We start from the raw sequence: 16,324 nt of genomic DNA on the forward strand, positions 1-16,324 counted from the left end.
GGAAGTAAGGATACTTGTTAAACAAGGATAAGTTGGTGTCCAAAATGGTTGCAGAGTTAAAAGAGAAGACCTTGAAACCATAATGTTGCAGCTACCAAAGGATGTTAATTTGAGAATGACTGGTGTTGTTGAATCTGAAATCAGGACATTCAAGTTCTCCGTGATGCAGGAACATGTCTGAAACTATGTCCATTTTGGATGACTAAACTGCAATTACTCCATTTTGGTTTTCAAATGTACTCTCTTCTTAAATGGTTAAAACAGATTTGCAATGTATGTTCAATAGACCACAGGTAGGCTTTTTTAATTAGCATAAAGTTCAACTGAAATCAGGTATAAGCCAGAATGACTTTCTCATACCTCAATAAGTGAAAATTTCTCCCATCAATAATAATTATCACCACCCATGCTTTCAGAGTAAAAAATAATAACATGACTTTGATTTCTCTCATTCTGAGTGTGTAGATTTGTGGTTACATATATGTATTTTGTTAAGTAAGAAGTTTTTTTTAATAATACGTATGGAAATTAGAGTGCATACAGGTGGACAAGGTCTGTACCATAGCAAGTATCCATTCTTTATTATATTGGTATACATTGGGAGCAAACCTCGTTGATTGCAAACACTAACATATTGGGGAATTGTATGCTAGCACTGTGCTGATTTACTATGAGCTACATGTATTATATAAAAATTAGTTTAAAGCTGAGAATCTAAAAACTAGCTCCAACATGTACTATCTGTATGAATTTTGTCAAATTATTTAATTCTTCACACCTCAGTGTTCTCATAGGTATATGCTACTGTAAAAATTTAATCTTTGTATTATAAATAGCTATGACTTTGTGATAAATGTTCAAAATAAAATAAATACCAGTACTTTATGAGACAGGTAATGATTATTCTCCTTTTATAAAAGAAGTAGTTGAGACCTCATGATGCAGGTAAGTATCCAAAGTCTCAGATAATAAGGGATAAGCAAGCTTGAGAGTTATATATGACTTTTATGACTTGATAAGTAAGTAAGTGAAGTCGCTCAGTTGTGTCAGACTATTTGCGACCCCATGGACTGTAGCCTACCAGGCTCCTCTGTCCATGGGATTTTCCAGGCAATAGTACTGGAGTGGATTGCCATTTCCTTCTCCAGGAGAGGATCTTCCCAACCCAGGGATCGAACCCAGGTCTCCCGCATTGTAGACAGATGCTTTAACATCTGAGCCACCAGGGGAGTCTTAATAACTGCAACTAAATCCAAGGTACATAGTCTAGTACTGGACATCTGGCCGAGGCCAGGTAAATTGGAGTCCATTTCTAGGATTTTTTTGTTTTTTAAATTCAGAAAAGACTATCAGTTGCTTTCTTAATTGGAAGATATTGAATCTGAAATTCATGTATTTGCAGATTTCATCAGGTTGAGAAGGCTTAGGTTGAAGCCTGAGAAAAGTGAGAGAGAGAGAGAGAAGGGGAAAAAAAGAACTCCAGTACCCAAAGCCCTAATTCTCAGTTTTCATGAGCAGAAAGTGCCCAGTTGCTTCTCCTTTCATCCTCTCCTTTCCACACTTAATTTGATGTTATAATCTAATGAATTATTTATTTACTTTTGCCTGTACTAGTTTGAGATGGGTTTTTCTTGCTTTTCAAATCATTATAATCAGTAACAACATCTCAAATGTTCTAGATTATATATGTTTCAAATTAAAGCAAAGTACTAATAGATAAAATTAATTTTTAAATACTAAAACATTTCAAAATTCTGGGTCAAATTATCTCATAGGTAAAACTGCCTATCTTATTTTGCAATTCCAATTTTGTATTTTCCTTTTGGTTATTATTATTATTTGAAATAAATATGTGGTTTTTTTATAATATCAAACAGGATAATATAAATGAATAGGAGGAGAGGACATTCTCCTCATTTACTCAACTGATAGTTGGGAAAAAAGTTATTGATTGTAAAGGATCAACCTTACACTGCTAAGTAATTAAAGGCACAATCCAAAGTATATTTGGTATCATTTAATTTGCCTTGAGGCAACATCTCAACATGTTACAGAAGAAAAGAGAAGAGAAAGGAGAGAAAGAGGTATAAGAGGAGAAACAGCTTATAAAATTTGGTAGATTGTGGACAGAAAATAGTGTTCTTGTTCATATATATTTATATATTAATAAATATTCCACTTTCATTGGTCTTGAGACTTTAGGAACTCAATATGATCTTTGGTGCATTATAGAGCTTACTTTTTTTCAAAATAATGAATATTTTAAAATATGAAAATATTCACATGTACATGTCATAATACAGTAGCAGTAATTCAACTGTTTTCTGTTTATTTTTTCTATATACTTCTCCTTTACTATGAATATAAGTTTTTAATGACAATCCATTGATGTATATCTAAAAATATGTCAATATATTATTTATAACATCTAAATAATATAACTTCAGAAAAGTTTTGCAGGTTACAGGTTATATGGAAAAGAAACACTGTCTAATAAACTACTTTTCTCCTACTACTTTTCAGGTGAAAAAGACAGTACATTGAATTTGCTTTCCTGCAGAAGCCACAGATAATGAGGACTTATCATTGCCTATCACTATTCATCTGGACCTATATGTATCATACAACTTATGCTATCCCATTTCAAGAAAAAGGTAACAGTGATTTACCGAGTGAAAGGATAGTGGGTCTGACACAAGATGATGGTAAAATGCTACATCGCACCAAGCGTGGCTGGATGTGGAATCAGTTCTTCTTGCTGGAAGAGTATACAGGTACCGACACACAATATGTAGGCAAGGTAAGAGTTTTTATATGATAAGTCTAGAAGTTGAAAGTGATAGTTATTTTTTACATCAATTTTCCATGTCACTAGCAATTATTTTAAAGTATTTGACTAATGGCAATATGCATAGGTATCATGTTGTCAATTCATTCAGTAGGATAATGTGGGGAATGTGATTTATTTAGGTAGTTGGATTAGGTCAGTATTCATAGTAAGCCTCAAAGAATAAACTATTTGTGGACTTACTTCACTATTAATCAGCTAGATATGATATAATTTCATGTGCATGTATCTAAAAGATTTTTTAAAAATTTCTTCAAAAATTAAGTCATGAGTAAAAATAATTTGATGCATTATATAAGGCAGAGCAAATAAAAGTGTAATATACAATTGTTACTAAAATATATTAGTCTCTGCTGATGAATAATTTGTTGTAATTAAGAATAGTATGCTGTATATGAAAAACAAGTAATTTGAATACTTCTAGATGCTTCTGTCTCCTAATCAGTCAAAATGAACTATATCTTGCCTATAATGCAGACCAAAGGATTTAAAGCAGAGGGAAGAAGAAAAGAAAAGAAAAAAAAAAAAAGAACTAGAAAAAAGACAGTACCCTTAGACAGACTTAATTCCATTCCAGTTGCAGCAAGTGAAAACTTGCTCATTAACAATCACGATCAAATGGCAGCAGGGAATACATAACTCCCTTCTTGTATCCAGTTTTGATGAAATAGAGTTATTGCCTCACTCCTCTTTCTGCTGTGTCTTGAAATAGCTGACATATTCTTTCTGCCATCCAGAATTTTCTAATTATCTATTGTCCTCTTACCAATCACATTCATTCTATTCCACACATACACTAATTCCTTTTTTTCACTGTGAATTATCCCCCAGTTTGTGCCCAGTGCTGAGATAGTTTCAAATTCTGAGCAGAAAACAAAATAAATAATTATTAATACTAAAATTTCCCACTAGTCATGTACTTATTTATTTTTTATTTTTGGCACAAGACACTAGAATTGACTCTAATGATATAAACATTGTTTGACTCACTGGCAACTTGGGCAAATCGGATAGAATCAGACAAAAAAGGAAAACATGAAAAGTACTCAGTATCACAAAAGTTATGCTTATTGCTTAATAGCAGAAATATTGGTGAAATAGACAAAATCTTGGTTAATTCTTTACTCTCTGTATGTGACAGTAGATATTTTTTTCAAATGCAACTTCTTTTAACCTATTATTTCCTTTTCTTTTGACATCTCTCTCCTCTGGTTCCATGTAATACTCATTTTGCTCCATGCATTTCACTTCCTGACTCTTTTTTCCCTTTTATTTTGCCTTAGGTTAGTCACATGGCACCTTCCAACATCCCTCATTTAACATCACTTCTCACACTATATTTAATAACTAACATCAGGATATTGCAAGTTCAACTGACAAATGTTTGTGTCTGAGAACTTGAAATTGCCTTATGATTCTTTTCCTAAGGCAATGTGTAAAGGACAGATTCAGTTCATGGGGCCTTGCACAAAGGGATTTATCCTTGGAGATTCACAGATACAGAAGAATAGATACAGATAAAAAGAGATACTAGTAATCTTAAGGTAATCAAGGCTCCTCTACAAGCATTTATTTTTAGCCATAAACAGAAATACTTCTTTCTAAATATTGATTCCACATTAATTAACTGATCACCATTACTGCACTGACATTTAAAAATATACGTTATGCTTTAGATCTTCTTGCTCCTTGTTCATTTTTAATTAGTTCTATAATCTGTCAAAAAATAGTGAAGTGGGACCTGCTTTTATTAAATTACTTTTAATAAAATATTTTATCACTTGGTACTTGGGAAAATAACCTCACTTTGATCATGGACAAGTCTCAACAAGATCATGAACCCAAAATATAAAACACATTACAATAGCAAAATTTTTCACATGAGGATATTCAAACCAAAACTATGTGTCAAATATTTTTATATTACCAATGGAAACAACACTCCTATGAAAGAAAATCTTCAACAAAATAAAACAGTTTGGAAAAACTACTTTATCTCTTTTGTAAGAAGACCTTGTCTTAGATATGCTGTCACCACCTATTTAGTTCATTATAAAAATGTGATTTCAACTACTCCTTAGCATTTATCAAGCTTTTCTGTTGTGTCGGCCGCTCAGTTGTATCCAACTCTTTATGACCCCATGGACTGTAGGGAACGAGGCTCCTCTGTCCATGGAATTTTCCAGGCAAGAATATTGGAGTGGGTTGCCATCTACTTCTCCAGGGGCATCATCCCCACCCAGGAATCGAACCCCAGTTCTCCTGCATCAAGGGAGATTCTTTACCACCTGAACCACCCAGGAAGCCCTATTAAACTCTTCAGCTCAGGTCAGTTCAGCCGCTCAGTCGTGTCCAACTCTTTGCGACCCCATGAATTGCAGCACACTAGGCCTCCCTGTCCATCACCAACTCCTGGAGTTCACTCAAACTCACATGCATCAAGTCAGTAATGCCATCCAGCCATCTCATCCTCTGTCCTCCCCTTCTCCTCCTGCCCCCAATCCCTCCCAGCATCAGAGTCTTTTCCAATGAGTCCAGTCTTCGCATGAGATGGCTAAAGTACTGGAGTTTCAGCTTTAGAATCATTCCTTCCAAAGAACACCCAGGGCTGCTCTCCTTTAGAATGGACTGGTTGGATCTCCTTGCAGTCCAAGGGACTCTCAAGAGTCTTCTCCAACACTGCATTTCAAAAACATCAATTCCTCGGCACTCAGCTTTCTTTACAGTCCAACTCTCACATCCATACCATAGTGTTGACTAGACGGACCTCTGTTGGCAAAGTGATGTCTCTGCTTTTTAATATGTTATCTAGGTTGGTCATAACTTTCCTTCCAAGGAGTAAGCATCTTTTAAACTCTTAAGACTCTGTAAATTCTCTCCTAATCTGCTCTCCTAGCATTTGACATTATTGCTCACTTGCATATACAGCTAGCTCAGTCTCACCCTTGAACTTGGTCAAACACTTGAGTTATGATGACAGATTAATACTTTGAACACAAGACATATTGTCTTTTTGACCACCTTGCTCTGGTTGCCCTGGGTAAACTTAAACTGAATCTTCGGAATCCACTGCAGTGGCAATACCCTGAGTGAAGACCTACTGTATCTACCATGCATCAAGATTGGGAAAGAATAGGAGCTTCTAATGGGAAGAAATTTTCAAAGGTTTTTTTTTTTTTCTTCTTATTTTTCAGAAGCTAGGTATCACAGAATATGGTAAGATATATTAATTTATAGCTGATTAAAATTATAGAAATTTAGAAGTGTATCTGATCCTTGGATGTAAAATCCAGGGTTCAATTACTCTTGCCTGGAAAATCCCATGGACAGAGCAGCCTGGTAGGCTACAGTCCATGAGGTTTGCTGAGTGACTTCACTTTCACTCTTCACTTTCATGCATTGGAGAAGGAAATGGCAACCCATTCCAGTGTTCTTGCCTTGAGAATCCCAGGGACAGGGGGGAGCCTGGTGGGCTGCTGTCTATGGGGTTGCACAGAGTCGGACATGACTGAAGTGACTTAGCAGCAGCAGCAGCAGCAGCAGTCTTAGAACAAACAAAATGGCAACTGTGGAATTTAATAAATATACAAGTGTACACACACCAAACATAAAGTTTACAAGATTCAGTCCTGATTGTGCCATTCAGTAACAGTGCAAAAGTTGTAAGTCAGCTAACTTTCCCAAACTTCAGATTCTTGTTAGGTTAAATTAAAATGTCATTAAGATTTCTTAACTCCCAATTCCTGTTGTTTTCTAGGATTGTGGAGGGAGGGAGCTGAGTCTGTAGCTAGGAAGTGCTAATACAAATTTTTAAAATTTCATGTGAATAAATCCAAGGGTTGGGATTGCATACAGCAAGAAACAAACACACACACACACACCCCTAAATAAAAGCTAGTCTAATGGGGTGAAATTAGACCACTAATACGAAATGCTGAAAATTCAATGCTGTGATGTTTTCTTATACATCATGGGATGTGAATCCCTGTTGAACTAGTGTACAAATTCATCATGAGTGGAGCACAATTCTGGGATGATCATTTTGCTTTCAATGTCAGGGTGTAGTGGAGGACTAAGGGATACATTGTGAGGATACTTTTATAAGGAAATGTTGTAGAATATTTTCTTATGTCATTTCAGGTCTTTGTAATACAAGAGAAAAGTCAAACATGTTGAAATAAAAAGCATTTTTGTTTTCACAATAATGCAAGCTGAGGTTTACTGATTCTGTTTTCTTCAATGAGGGAAACCTTTGCTTCTTATTCTTGAAGATTACAAAGTCATAACAATAGCCATGTGATTTCTCAGTAATGTGAATAGATGTGTGACTGAATTATTTGGGCAGTACTAATATCGCTCAAGAGAATTATTAAAGTAAATTTAAGAAAAAGTATAGCCCCTGGGGAGGGAGGAGGGAGGAGGGTTCAGGATGGGGAACACATGTATACTAATTAAATAATTTTCTATTAAAGAAAAAAAAAATAAAAAAAAATACAAGAAGAAAAAGTATAGCAAAGGTTCCTACTATTCCTATAGAGAAACTTCATACACAATTGATTTTTTTATATATTAGGTTTAGATCTTGAAAAATCCATACTTATGGATTAATAATCAATTGATCATATGTCTATACTTAATGAGCAGAAATTAATTGTATTATTTTAATATTTGGCTGTTAGAACACATTTATTGCCTGATGAGATAAATTTACAGATAAAGCAATTATTGACAATTATTATTTTTGAACAAAATTTTAGTATTCATAAAATAATTTTAATATATCAACTTAATTGACCAATATATTTTAATTCAAAGATATGTAATATTTATGCTTACTTTTCTCAGGGAAATTGTTGAACTGCCTATTAATAGTCACCATCTAAATTCAAGTTATCTTTTTTACAAAATAGCTCTTAATTATTTATAGTTTAATTTAAAAACATGTACTATTCCATAGCTGAAATCATCCAAAATATAATCATAAAATTATAAACTAGAAAAGAGTTTTAACATTCATGAAACTCTTGGTTACAGCTGGATACTATTGATGTAGGTTTTAACAAAAATGAAGCAAAACAGAAGTACCGATTGTCAAATGGTTAGGAATCTGATTTACATTTATTGAGTATCAGGGGGTGGAATAACTCTCTTGCACTTTTACAGGTTGATGTGGTCACTAAATATGTGTCTTTCACCCAAGAAAATATAAAATAATGTTCTTGGATAGGCAATTTTCTCTTAGGCTTTTAGGTAGGATATGGCGGTATGATTTGTACAGAGACAGGAATAAAGTCTGAAATTTCCTGAAGGCTATTTGATAAATGGTTATAGAACATTATAGTGTTTTTTCTGAATCTAAATAAATGATCTTTACAAAGGTTTTAGAATGTCATTACTTATGATGCTGTCCAGGTAGCAGCTGCATCTGGTCTATGCGCACATTGTATCCCAAAATGCTCTTTATAAATTCATTGTTTAAAACCAAGAACATATGAGAAAAATACTAAGCATTAAGGCGAGGTGCTCAGGAGAGTCTACAAAGGCTTATTTCATACTGAAGTCTATACAAATCTACTTTTACAAGAGTGCTGTCATTTCCTTCTGACTACCAATCCCCTCACCACCAGTACTGTAATACCACAGCCCTGTACCACTGTTATCACCACAGTAAACAGACTTTTCCCTTGACTTAATTTAATGTTTAATTCTCAGAAATATGTTGCACACTATTTCTTTCTTTTTTATTAGGAGATAGTTGCTTTATAATGTTGTTTTAGCTTCTGCTGTATAACAAAGTGAATCAGCTATTTGTACACATACATCCCTTCCGTCTCTGTTGGACCTCCCAACCCTTCACCCCTCAGATCAGTTGATATTTCAATATTCAATAAAAATATTTTTTTCAAAAATAAAAGTGAAATAATGATATTTTCAGATTAAAAAGAGCTAAAAAATTTTGCTTCCAGCAAACACACTAGAAGTAATGTTAAAGGAAGTTTTTGGTTTTAAGGGAAATGACAACATACAGAAATTAAGGTCTACACATGAAAATCAAAAGCATGGCTAGAAATGGTAATCACTTAATATAACATGATTTTTTAAAAATCTTTTGCTTTTAAACTGGTAATAAAATACCTAAATAATAAATGATAGCAATGTATAAAGCAATTTGCAATATATACAGAAAGAAAATATATAACAAAACTAAAGTCCTACAGGCATGGGAGATTATAATGTTGTAAGATTGCTATTTTAATTATAAACATGTTGTAAGCAATTATAAAATATATAATATTGATTCCATTTACAGTATAATTTATAAGGTAGTAATTATTTTGGAGTAAAAGTGATTATAAAGTATATTTCTTTGAGGTTTTCTCTGCTCTTTCTGTGATATATAGTGTCAGTCTCTCAGGACCCAGATTAATAAACACTCAATGAAAATCTATTGAGATAGCACCTCAATGTTAATTTGAGTAAATATATGATGTCAAATACTTTGAGAAAATAAAAAAAAAAAAAAATCTAACACAAATTCAAAGCCCAAGGGTCACATATTGTGTATTGGAAACAAGCTAGTAAACAAAAATAATTAAAATTCTGCCATAAATACAGTTTTGATAGATGACTTCATAACTTTGACAGTAGATTCTAGCTGGGGAGAATGAAGATGGGCTTCATGTAGGAGGAAGCACCTGATGTAAGACTTAAAGCAAAAGAGAGAAGATGAGATTATGGGAAAACATGTTAGATACTTCCCGGAAAAGGGCCTATGAAATGATCAGATAGAGGTCAAGTATTTTGAAAAGGAAAGTTTTTACTTCACCCAATCTGTTTTATCACTCATTTGCTTTATAGTATGGCTGAACCATTTCAGTTTGTCATTACTTCTAGGATTTGTCTCTTCTTGAGCTCTATAGGAGGTTTGATGTAGTTGCAAATCCAAAATAACTTGGCAATATTGAACTCTTCCATTTCCTACTGATGAAATCCACAACTCCTTAGCCTTCTTGCTGACATTTTCTACTGTTTATTAAAATCAGATATTGTTCATGTGAAGTTTAGACATCAACTTAGAGATGTTGACAGAGACTTGAGGGTTCCATTTTCTGTTACTATCTCCTCCTTAAGATTGTGCTCTGCGGTTTCTGTCTACTCTGGCAAACCCAAACTCCAACCACTGACTCCTCAGCCCAGTGATATTACTTCTTCCTTCCTGGGGTCTAATTAAATATTCCTAACTCTATCGCTGGAAAATACCCTCAGAGGAAAAGTCTGGTAATAATCTGGTGGTTTAGGCCACAGAAATTTAACTCAGAGTCATAGGCTTTGCAATACCACCTCTTTTGCTTGGTGGTTTGTGTCATCAAGCAGTTTTGTCTGTTTGTATATTTGTTGGGGTCATACATTCATAAGTATTCTCAGTGGATATATTTGTACATTTTATCCTGTGAGGATAAAATGCCAAATATCAAGACTGGTTTTGAGAAAATGCTTTATGATGTGACTATGCATGTTTCATGAACCAGTAAGATTTATTATAATATTGTAAGACTTAAAAATGTTTCAAATGTTCTAAGTCAAAGTAAACTCTTTTTCCCAAATGTATACTTATTATTTCTGTTTCATGGTTGATTATATTAGGTAAGACTGTCAGAATGTTTTACATCATAAGTGATAGTGTGAATCAGTTCCTTACTGTGATATGTCACTTTAAACAATACAGTCCTTGGTATTTTAAAGTTCTCTGACATGTAAAGAAACATGATGGCTCACTGTTTTCTTCCTGGAAAAGAACTCAGACCTTCAAAAGGAAATTCGCTGTGACCATTTGCAAGTGTTTTCTATTCACGTCTTGTCTGGACCAGCAAGTCTATTTTAGAGTCACATTTCTGCTTTTCCATTCACACGTCAAATGCCCCACAAGAAAAAGTGATAAATGACCTTTCTTTCCAGAGAAGTTTTGAACAGCTCCACTCAATCTACCAGTACATCAATGAGAGCATGAGGGCAAAATTCAGGTTTCAATAGTTAGCCTGTATCTTTTAAATTATTTACTCTTCTACTGTGTATGTTACAGTTATGTAAAATAAACACAAATATTACCATTTTGTTTTACTGCATTTTGTAAAAATAGTTCTATTTTATCTATTCAAGTTGGTTTAGTCCTTGAAAATATAGATCCCCGCCCCCCCAGTTCAGTGTCTGGTATATATTAGCACTCAATTCTATGTTGATAGTAATCTAGGTTTTTTAGCACTGGACTGTAAGGTTATCATCAACTGTTATAATCATTACACTGATTAACCACAAGATAGAGCTAAAATTGAATAGGCGAATAGCTTCTAAACCCATTGAATGTCATTAATGGAGTTTTGCAAAAAGAAAAAAAAATCACGTATCATGCCTTTTTACTTATTCATTTTTATAGGCACATAAGTCATTATTTAGCTCATTAAAGATGGCCTTTTATTAACATCAAACATGATTTTAACAAAATGGAGCAAAAGAGGAGAAAATTGTTTTAAAATATATTATGCAAGATAGTTAAAACTGAGCCATGCCAAAGCCTTTGACTGTGTGGATCACAATAAACTGTTGGAAATTCTGAAAGAGATGGGAATACCAGACCATCTGACCTGCCTATTGAGAAACCTATATGGAGGTCAGGAAGCAACAGTTAGAACTGGACATGAAACAACAGACTGGTTCCAAATAGGAAAAGGAGTATGTCAAGGCTGTATATTGTCACTCTGCTTATTTAACTTATATGCAGAATACATCATGAGAAACGCTGTGCTGGAAGAAGCACAAGCTGGAATCAAGATTGTTGGGAGAAATATCAATAACCTCAGATATGCAGATGACACTACCCTTATGGCAGAAAGTGAAGAGGAACTAAAAAGCCTCTTGATGAAAGTGAAAGTGGAGAGTGAAAAAGTTGGCTTAAAGCTCAACGTTCAGAAAATGAAGATCATGGCATCTGGTCCCATCACTTCATGGGAAATAGATGGGGAAATAGTGGAAACAGTGTCAGACTTTATTTTTTGGGGCTCTAAAATCACTGCAGATGGTGACTGCAGCCATGAAATTAAAAGGCGCTTACTCCTTGGAAGGAAAGTTATGACCAACCTAGATAGCATATTGAAAAGCAGAGGCATTACTTTGCCAACAAAGGTCCATCTAGTCAAGGCTATGGTTTTTCCAGTGGTCATGTATGGATGTGAGAGTTGGACTGTGAAGAAAGCTGAGTGCCGAAGAATTGATGCTTTTGAAGTGTGGTGTTGAAGACTTTTGAGAGTCCCTTGGACTGCAAGGAGATCCAATCAGTCCATTCTAAAGGAGATTGGTCCTGGGATTTCTTTGGAAGGAATGATGCTAAAGCTGAAACTCCAGTACTTTGTCTACTTCACGCAAAGAGTTGACTCTTTGGAAAAGATTCTGATGCTGGGAGGGATTGCGGGGAGGAGGAAAAGGGGATGACAGAGGATGCGATGGCTGGATGGCATCACCGACTGGATGCACGTGAGTTTGAGTGAACTCCGGGAGATGGTCATGGACAGGGAGTCCTGGTGAGCTGTGATTCATGGGGTCGCAAAGAGTCGGACACAACTGAGCGACTGAACTGAACTGAACTGAAAATATATAAACATTATGTGTTATTGTGTTAATTTTCAACATAATTTAAAAAGTAAAGATACATTATAAACATTGTTTTAACCTTAAATTCATTCATGTTAAACACATTAAAACAGAAAACCAGATCACAATAAAAAATGTTCACAAAATAAATATTTTAACATGTTATTGAAGGTATATGAGGTAGAGAGACACTCAGATGGGTGAAACTTGTTGCAATCATTTGTAAAACTTTGGTCATGAAAGAAGTTGAAATTAATAGTTATTGTTCTATAATCATATGCTTTTGATGAGTTTAAATTTTCTTAACTGTATATCAATACAGTTGATATATATATGCTGCTGCTAAGTCGCTTAAGTTGTGTCCAACTCTGTGTGACCCCATAGACGGCAGCCCACCGGCTCCCCCATCACTGGGATTCTCTAGGCAAGAACACTGGGGTTGCCATTTCCTTCTCCAATGCATGAAAGTGAAAAGTGAAAGTGAAGTCGCTCAGTCGTGTCCGACTCTTAGCGACCCCATGGACTGCAGCCTACCAGGCTCCTCTGCCCATGGGATTTTCCAGGCAAAAGTACTGGAGTGGGGTGCCATTGCTTTCTCTGGATATATGTATATGTGTGTGTGTGTACGTATATATATATATATATATATATATATATATGCCTTGCACTGCTAATCTTCAAGGAACTTTTTAGGTAAAAGAATAAAATCTAAAATAGATGTTATAAAAGTGACTATAAACTAAAGTACAAAATAAATGATATATTTATGCAATCAGATATCTAAAGATTCTTCCACATTAACTCAGGTAACTTAGGTTTTCCAATTTCTTAAACCATTACCTGAAATCATGAAATATGTTAATATAGAGAGCACATTGAGTAAATAATCTTAAAGCCCCATCTCATGATCAGGCATACTTTCAAAGTTAGCTTTTATATATATATAAACTTAATATTACTTTGCTGCAGTTAGCAGTCCTAAGAATAAGACTCAGTGTCCTCACTCAGTATTTTCCTTTTTCCTGCAACCTGCATCACAAGTGCCATGCCAGAAGACATTTTTAAGTGTTTGGCCATGTGCTGCAAGTCCTAGCAAGAATTCTTTTAACATTTTTTCCTCACAGGGAAAAGCATACAGTAGAAAAGGGATACAAAATATATTCAAGGGATGTCAATGCATTGAGTTTATCATTGATGTCTCCTCTGTTTATTTCTCTTGTGTAATTGGTTCTATTGATTTATTTTCCACATTCATAGGTGTGTTGACATATGTGTTGCTTCTGTCAGTCTTCAGTCTCTTAAAAGTCTCTAGTCAGCTTTCTTACACTATTAAATTCCTAAGAAGTCCGATTACTCCCTCTATTGTTTTTTTTTTTCTAACAATTTACTTTTCTATACCTAATCAGAGTACTTTTTCTAAATTATGAGTATCAATGTTATCCTCTCCAAAACATTTTAAATGGTTCTTACTTAGGAAAAATGCTCACATGTTGAGATCATCATTCTTTTAAAGCTCTTAACAGTTGAATATTCACTACTGTGTTGTTGTTTAATTGCTAAATCAACTTTGACTTTTTTGCAATCCCATGGACTGTAGCCCTCGGGGCTCTTCTGTCCATGGGATTTCCCAGGTAAGAACACTGGAGTGGGTTGCCGTTTCCTTCTTCAGGGGATCTTCCCAATCCAGGGATTGTTTCCTGCATTAGCTGGTGAATTCTTTACCACTGAGCCACTAGGGTTTTCCACTTAATACTCATCCCTCCACAATTTATTTATACTCTCCATTGTATTCCCTGCTTATCATCTTATTCAGTTTAAAAGGTCTATATTTGATATCACTCTTTATGATTGATTTACCCATCTGCCATGTAGAAGTTACTGTTTTCCCTTTGATATTATTGTATATTTTATAGCATTTTTTAAAATCATAGAACAATTGTATTTCTTTCTGTGTGCATGTATTTGTGTGCAGGCTGTTAAAAAAATAATTACTTTTCAATTTCAATGATCCTAATATAGTACAGGCGTATGTACATATGAACACACACATGTGTTAGAGAAATAAGAACAGCTTTATTTGTAAATATATTAAACTTTGTAAGCAAATAATCTAAAATGAATTATGTGGTTAGTGCATTTTAAGTGTGTAGTTGAATTTAGCAACATATACAAATAATATGATATAAGACAATGATTCAATCTAAACTCCTTTCTTTTTGACGCACGGGTTTTTACATTTAATGAATTTTATGCACTGAGAGCACAATGGATAATACTGTTTCAAGTTGTTCCTACTAAACAAGTATTTCTCTAAAGTTGGAATAAAATAGTGAGAGTGATAATGCATTGCTGTAGTTAACACTCCCCTGAGTATAAAAATCGCTTCTTTAAAATGATGTGTTCAAGGCTATAACCTTCACTTGTATTCTATGAGATATAATATGACTGATGAATGAATCCTAATTTTCTCTCATGTCATTTCACTCCTGGTTATGTGCTTCATCTTGGCCATTTTTACGGTGAATAATGCTGGAATCATAGAGTACACATTCTGTTTTCTGACTTTCCGGTCAAGGCTAGAAATAGAGACTCTCTTTTTAGCTTTGCGTAAACCTGAAAAGAAGCAGAGTTTGCATTTATGTCACAAGGAATTTCATAGAATAAAAGGTAGCTGAAATGTGTGATTTGTGATAAGAATGGCCTCTTCTATGTCAGAAGCAGTTTTTGAGGTTTTTACTTGGTAACATTCTTTTCCTCGCTATGGATCAGAAAATTTAGAGGAAATGAAAGTTTATGTTGGTATTCAATTTGAATTATATGTGAAGAGCCCAGGACCATTCTTATTATATTCACAGTAGACATTTGAATTACTGTAGGACTTGCAACATTTATGAGAAAAATCATCTTATTTATATGTATACAGGTATACAAGACAAGGTCAAATTTGCAAAAGTGAGTTTTTTTCTGAAGTAAATAAGGCTTAGTCTATGTAAATATATGGAAAAATTCAGTGAATGCATAAAATGAAGATTACTAATGAAAAAGCTTCAAAGTGTACTCGATTATTCTGTCATACTGCTTTGGAGTTATTGCAATGATTTAGTTATTTTCTGTTTATTTTAGGCTAACAAGCCAAGTAAATACAGTATAACTTGAACAATGAAGCTTAGTCATAAATATCCAAGCAATACAATATTGGAAAAATCATTTACATGGCATGTGAAACCACATATGTCATGTATATTGTGTGTGTGTGTGTGTGTGGTGAGTTTCCTTTTTCTCATATATTTCTAAGGTTTGGTAATTTGTTAAAAAAAAAGAACTATAAATAAATCTATAATGCTTATTCTTTACAGTAAAATAATGTGCCTTATGGTTGCTTACTCATCTGACTACTTGAAAAAGTTTGAACAGTAATTAAAGGTCAGTAACTACAATTCCAATTATACATATAAAGAAAAAGTCAGTGACTGCTTAATTTTGTGACATTTCTTTTCAAGCAAAAACCTGACATTTCTTAAAATATTAAAAATTAAAGATTTACTAACTATATTTTAATTTAAAAATTCAGACTGTTATTCAGTTCAGTTCACTTCAATCGCTAGGTCTTGTCTGACTCTTTGTGACCCCATGAATTGCAGCATGCCAGGCCTCTCTGTCCATCACCATCTCCAGGAGTTCACTCAAACTCATGTCCATCGAGTTGGTGATGCCATCCAGCCATCTCATCCTCTGTCGTCCCCTTCTCCTCCTGCCCCCAATCCCTCCCAGTATCAGAGTCTTTTCCAATGAGTCAACTCTTCGCATGAGATGGCCAAAGTACTGGAGTTTCAG

General features: G+C 34.3%; 1 protein-coding gene across 2 annotated transcripts in view; it reads left to right on the forward strand.

Annotated features, from left to right (window-relative positions):
- CDH9 (cadherin 9, type 2 (T1-cadherin)) overlaps positions 1-16,324 on the forward strand; it is a 139,915-nt gene that overhangs the window by 52,855 nt on the left and 70,736 nt on the right. Inside the window, exon 2 of one of the 2 annotated variants that reach the window (XM_010839479.1) lies at positions 2,524-2,800. In XM_010839479.1, coding sequence (XP_010837781.1) covers positions 2,573-2,800 — 228 coding nt within the window. In that variant the 5' untranslated portion in view covers positions 2,524-2,572. Of the gene's footprint in view, positions 1-2,523; positions 2,801-16,324 lie in introns of those variants that run through there. The other variant, XM_010839477.1, reaches the window with a different exon arrangement.

The sequence above is a fragment of the Bison bison genome, unplaced genomic scaffold, assembly GCF_000754665.1.
Source record: "Bison bison bison isolate TAMUID 2011002044 unplaced genomic scaffold, Bison_UMD1.0 scf7180017864118, whole genome shotgun sequence".
Taxonomy (NCBI): Eukaryota; Metazoa; Chordata; class Mammalia; order Artiodactyla; family Bovidae; genus Bison; species Bison bison.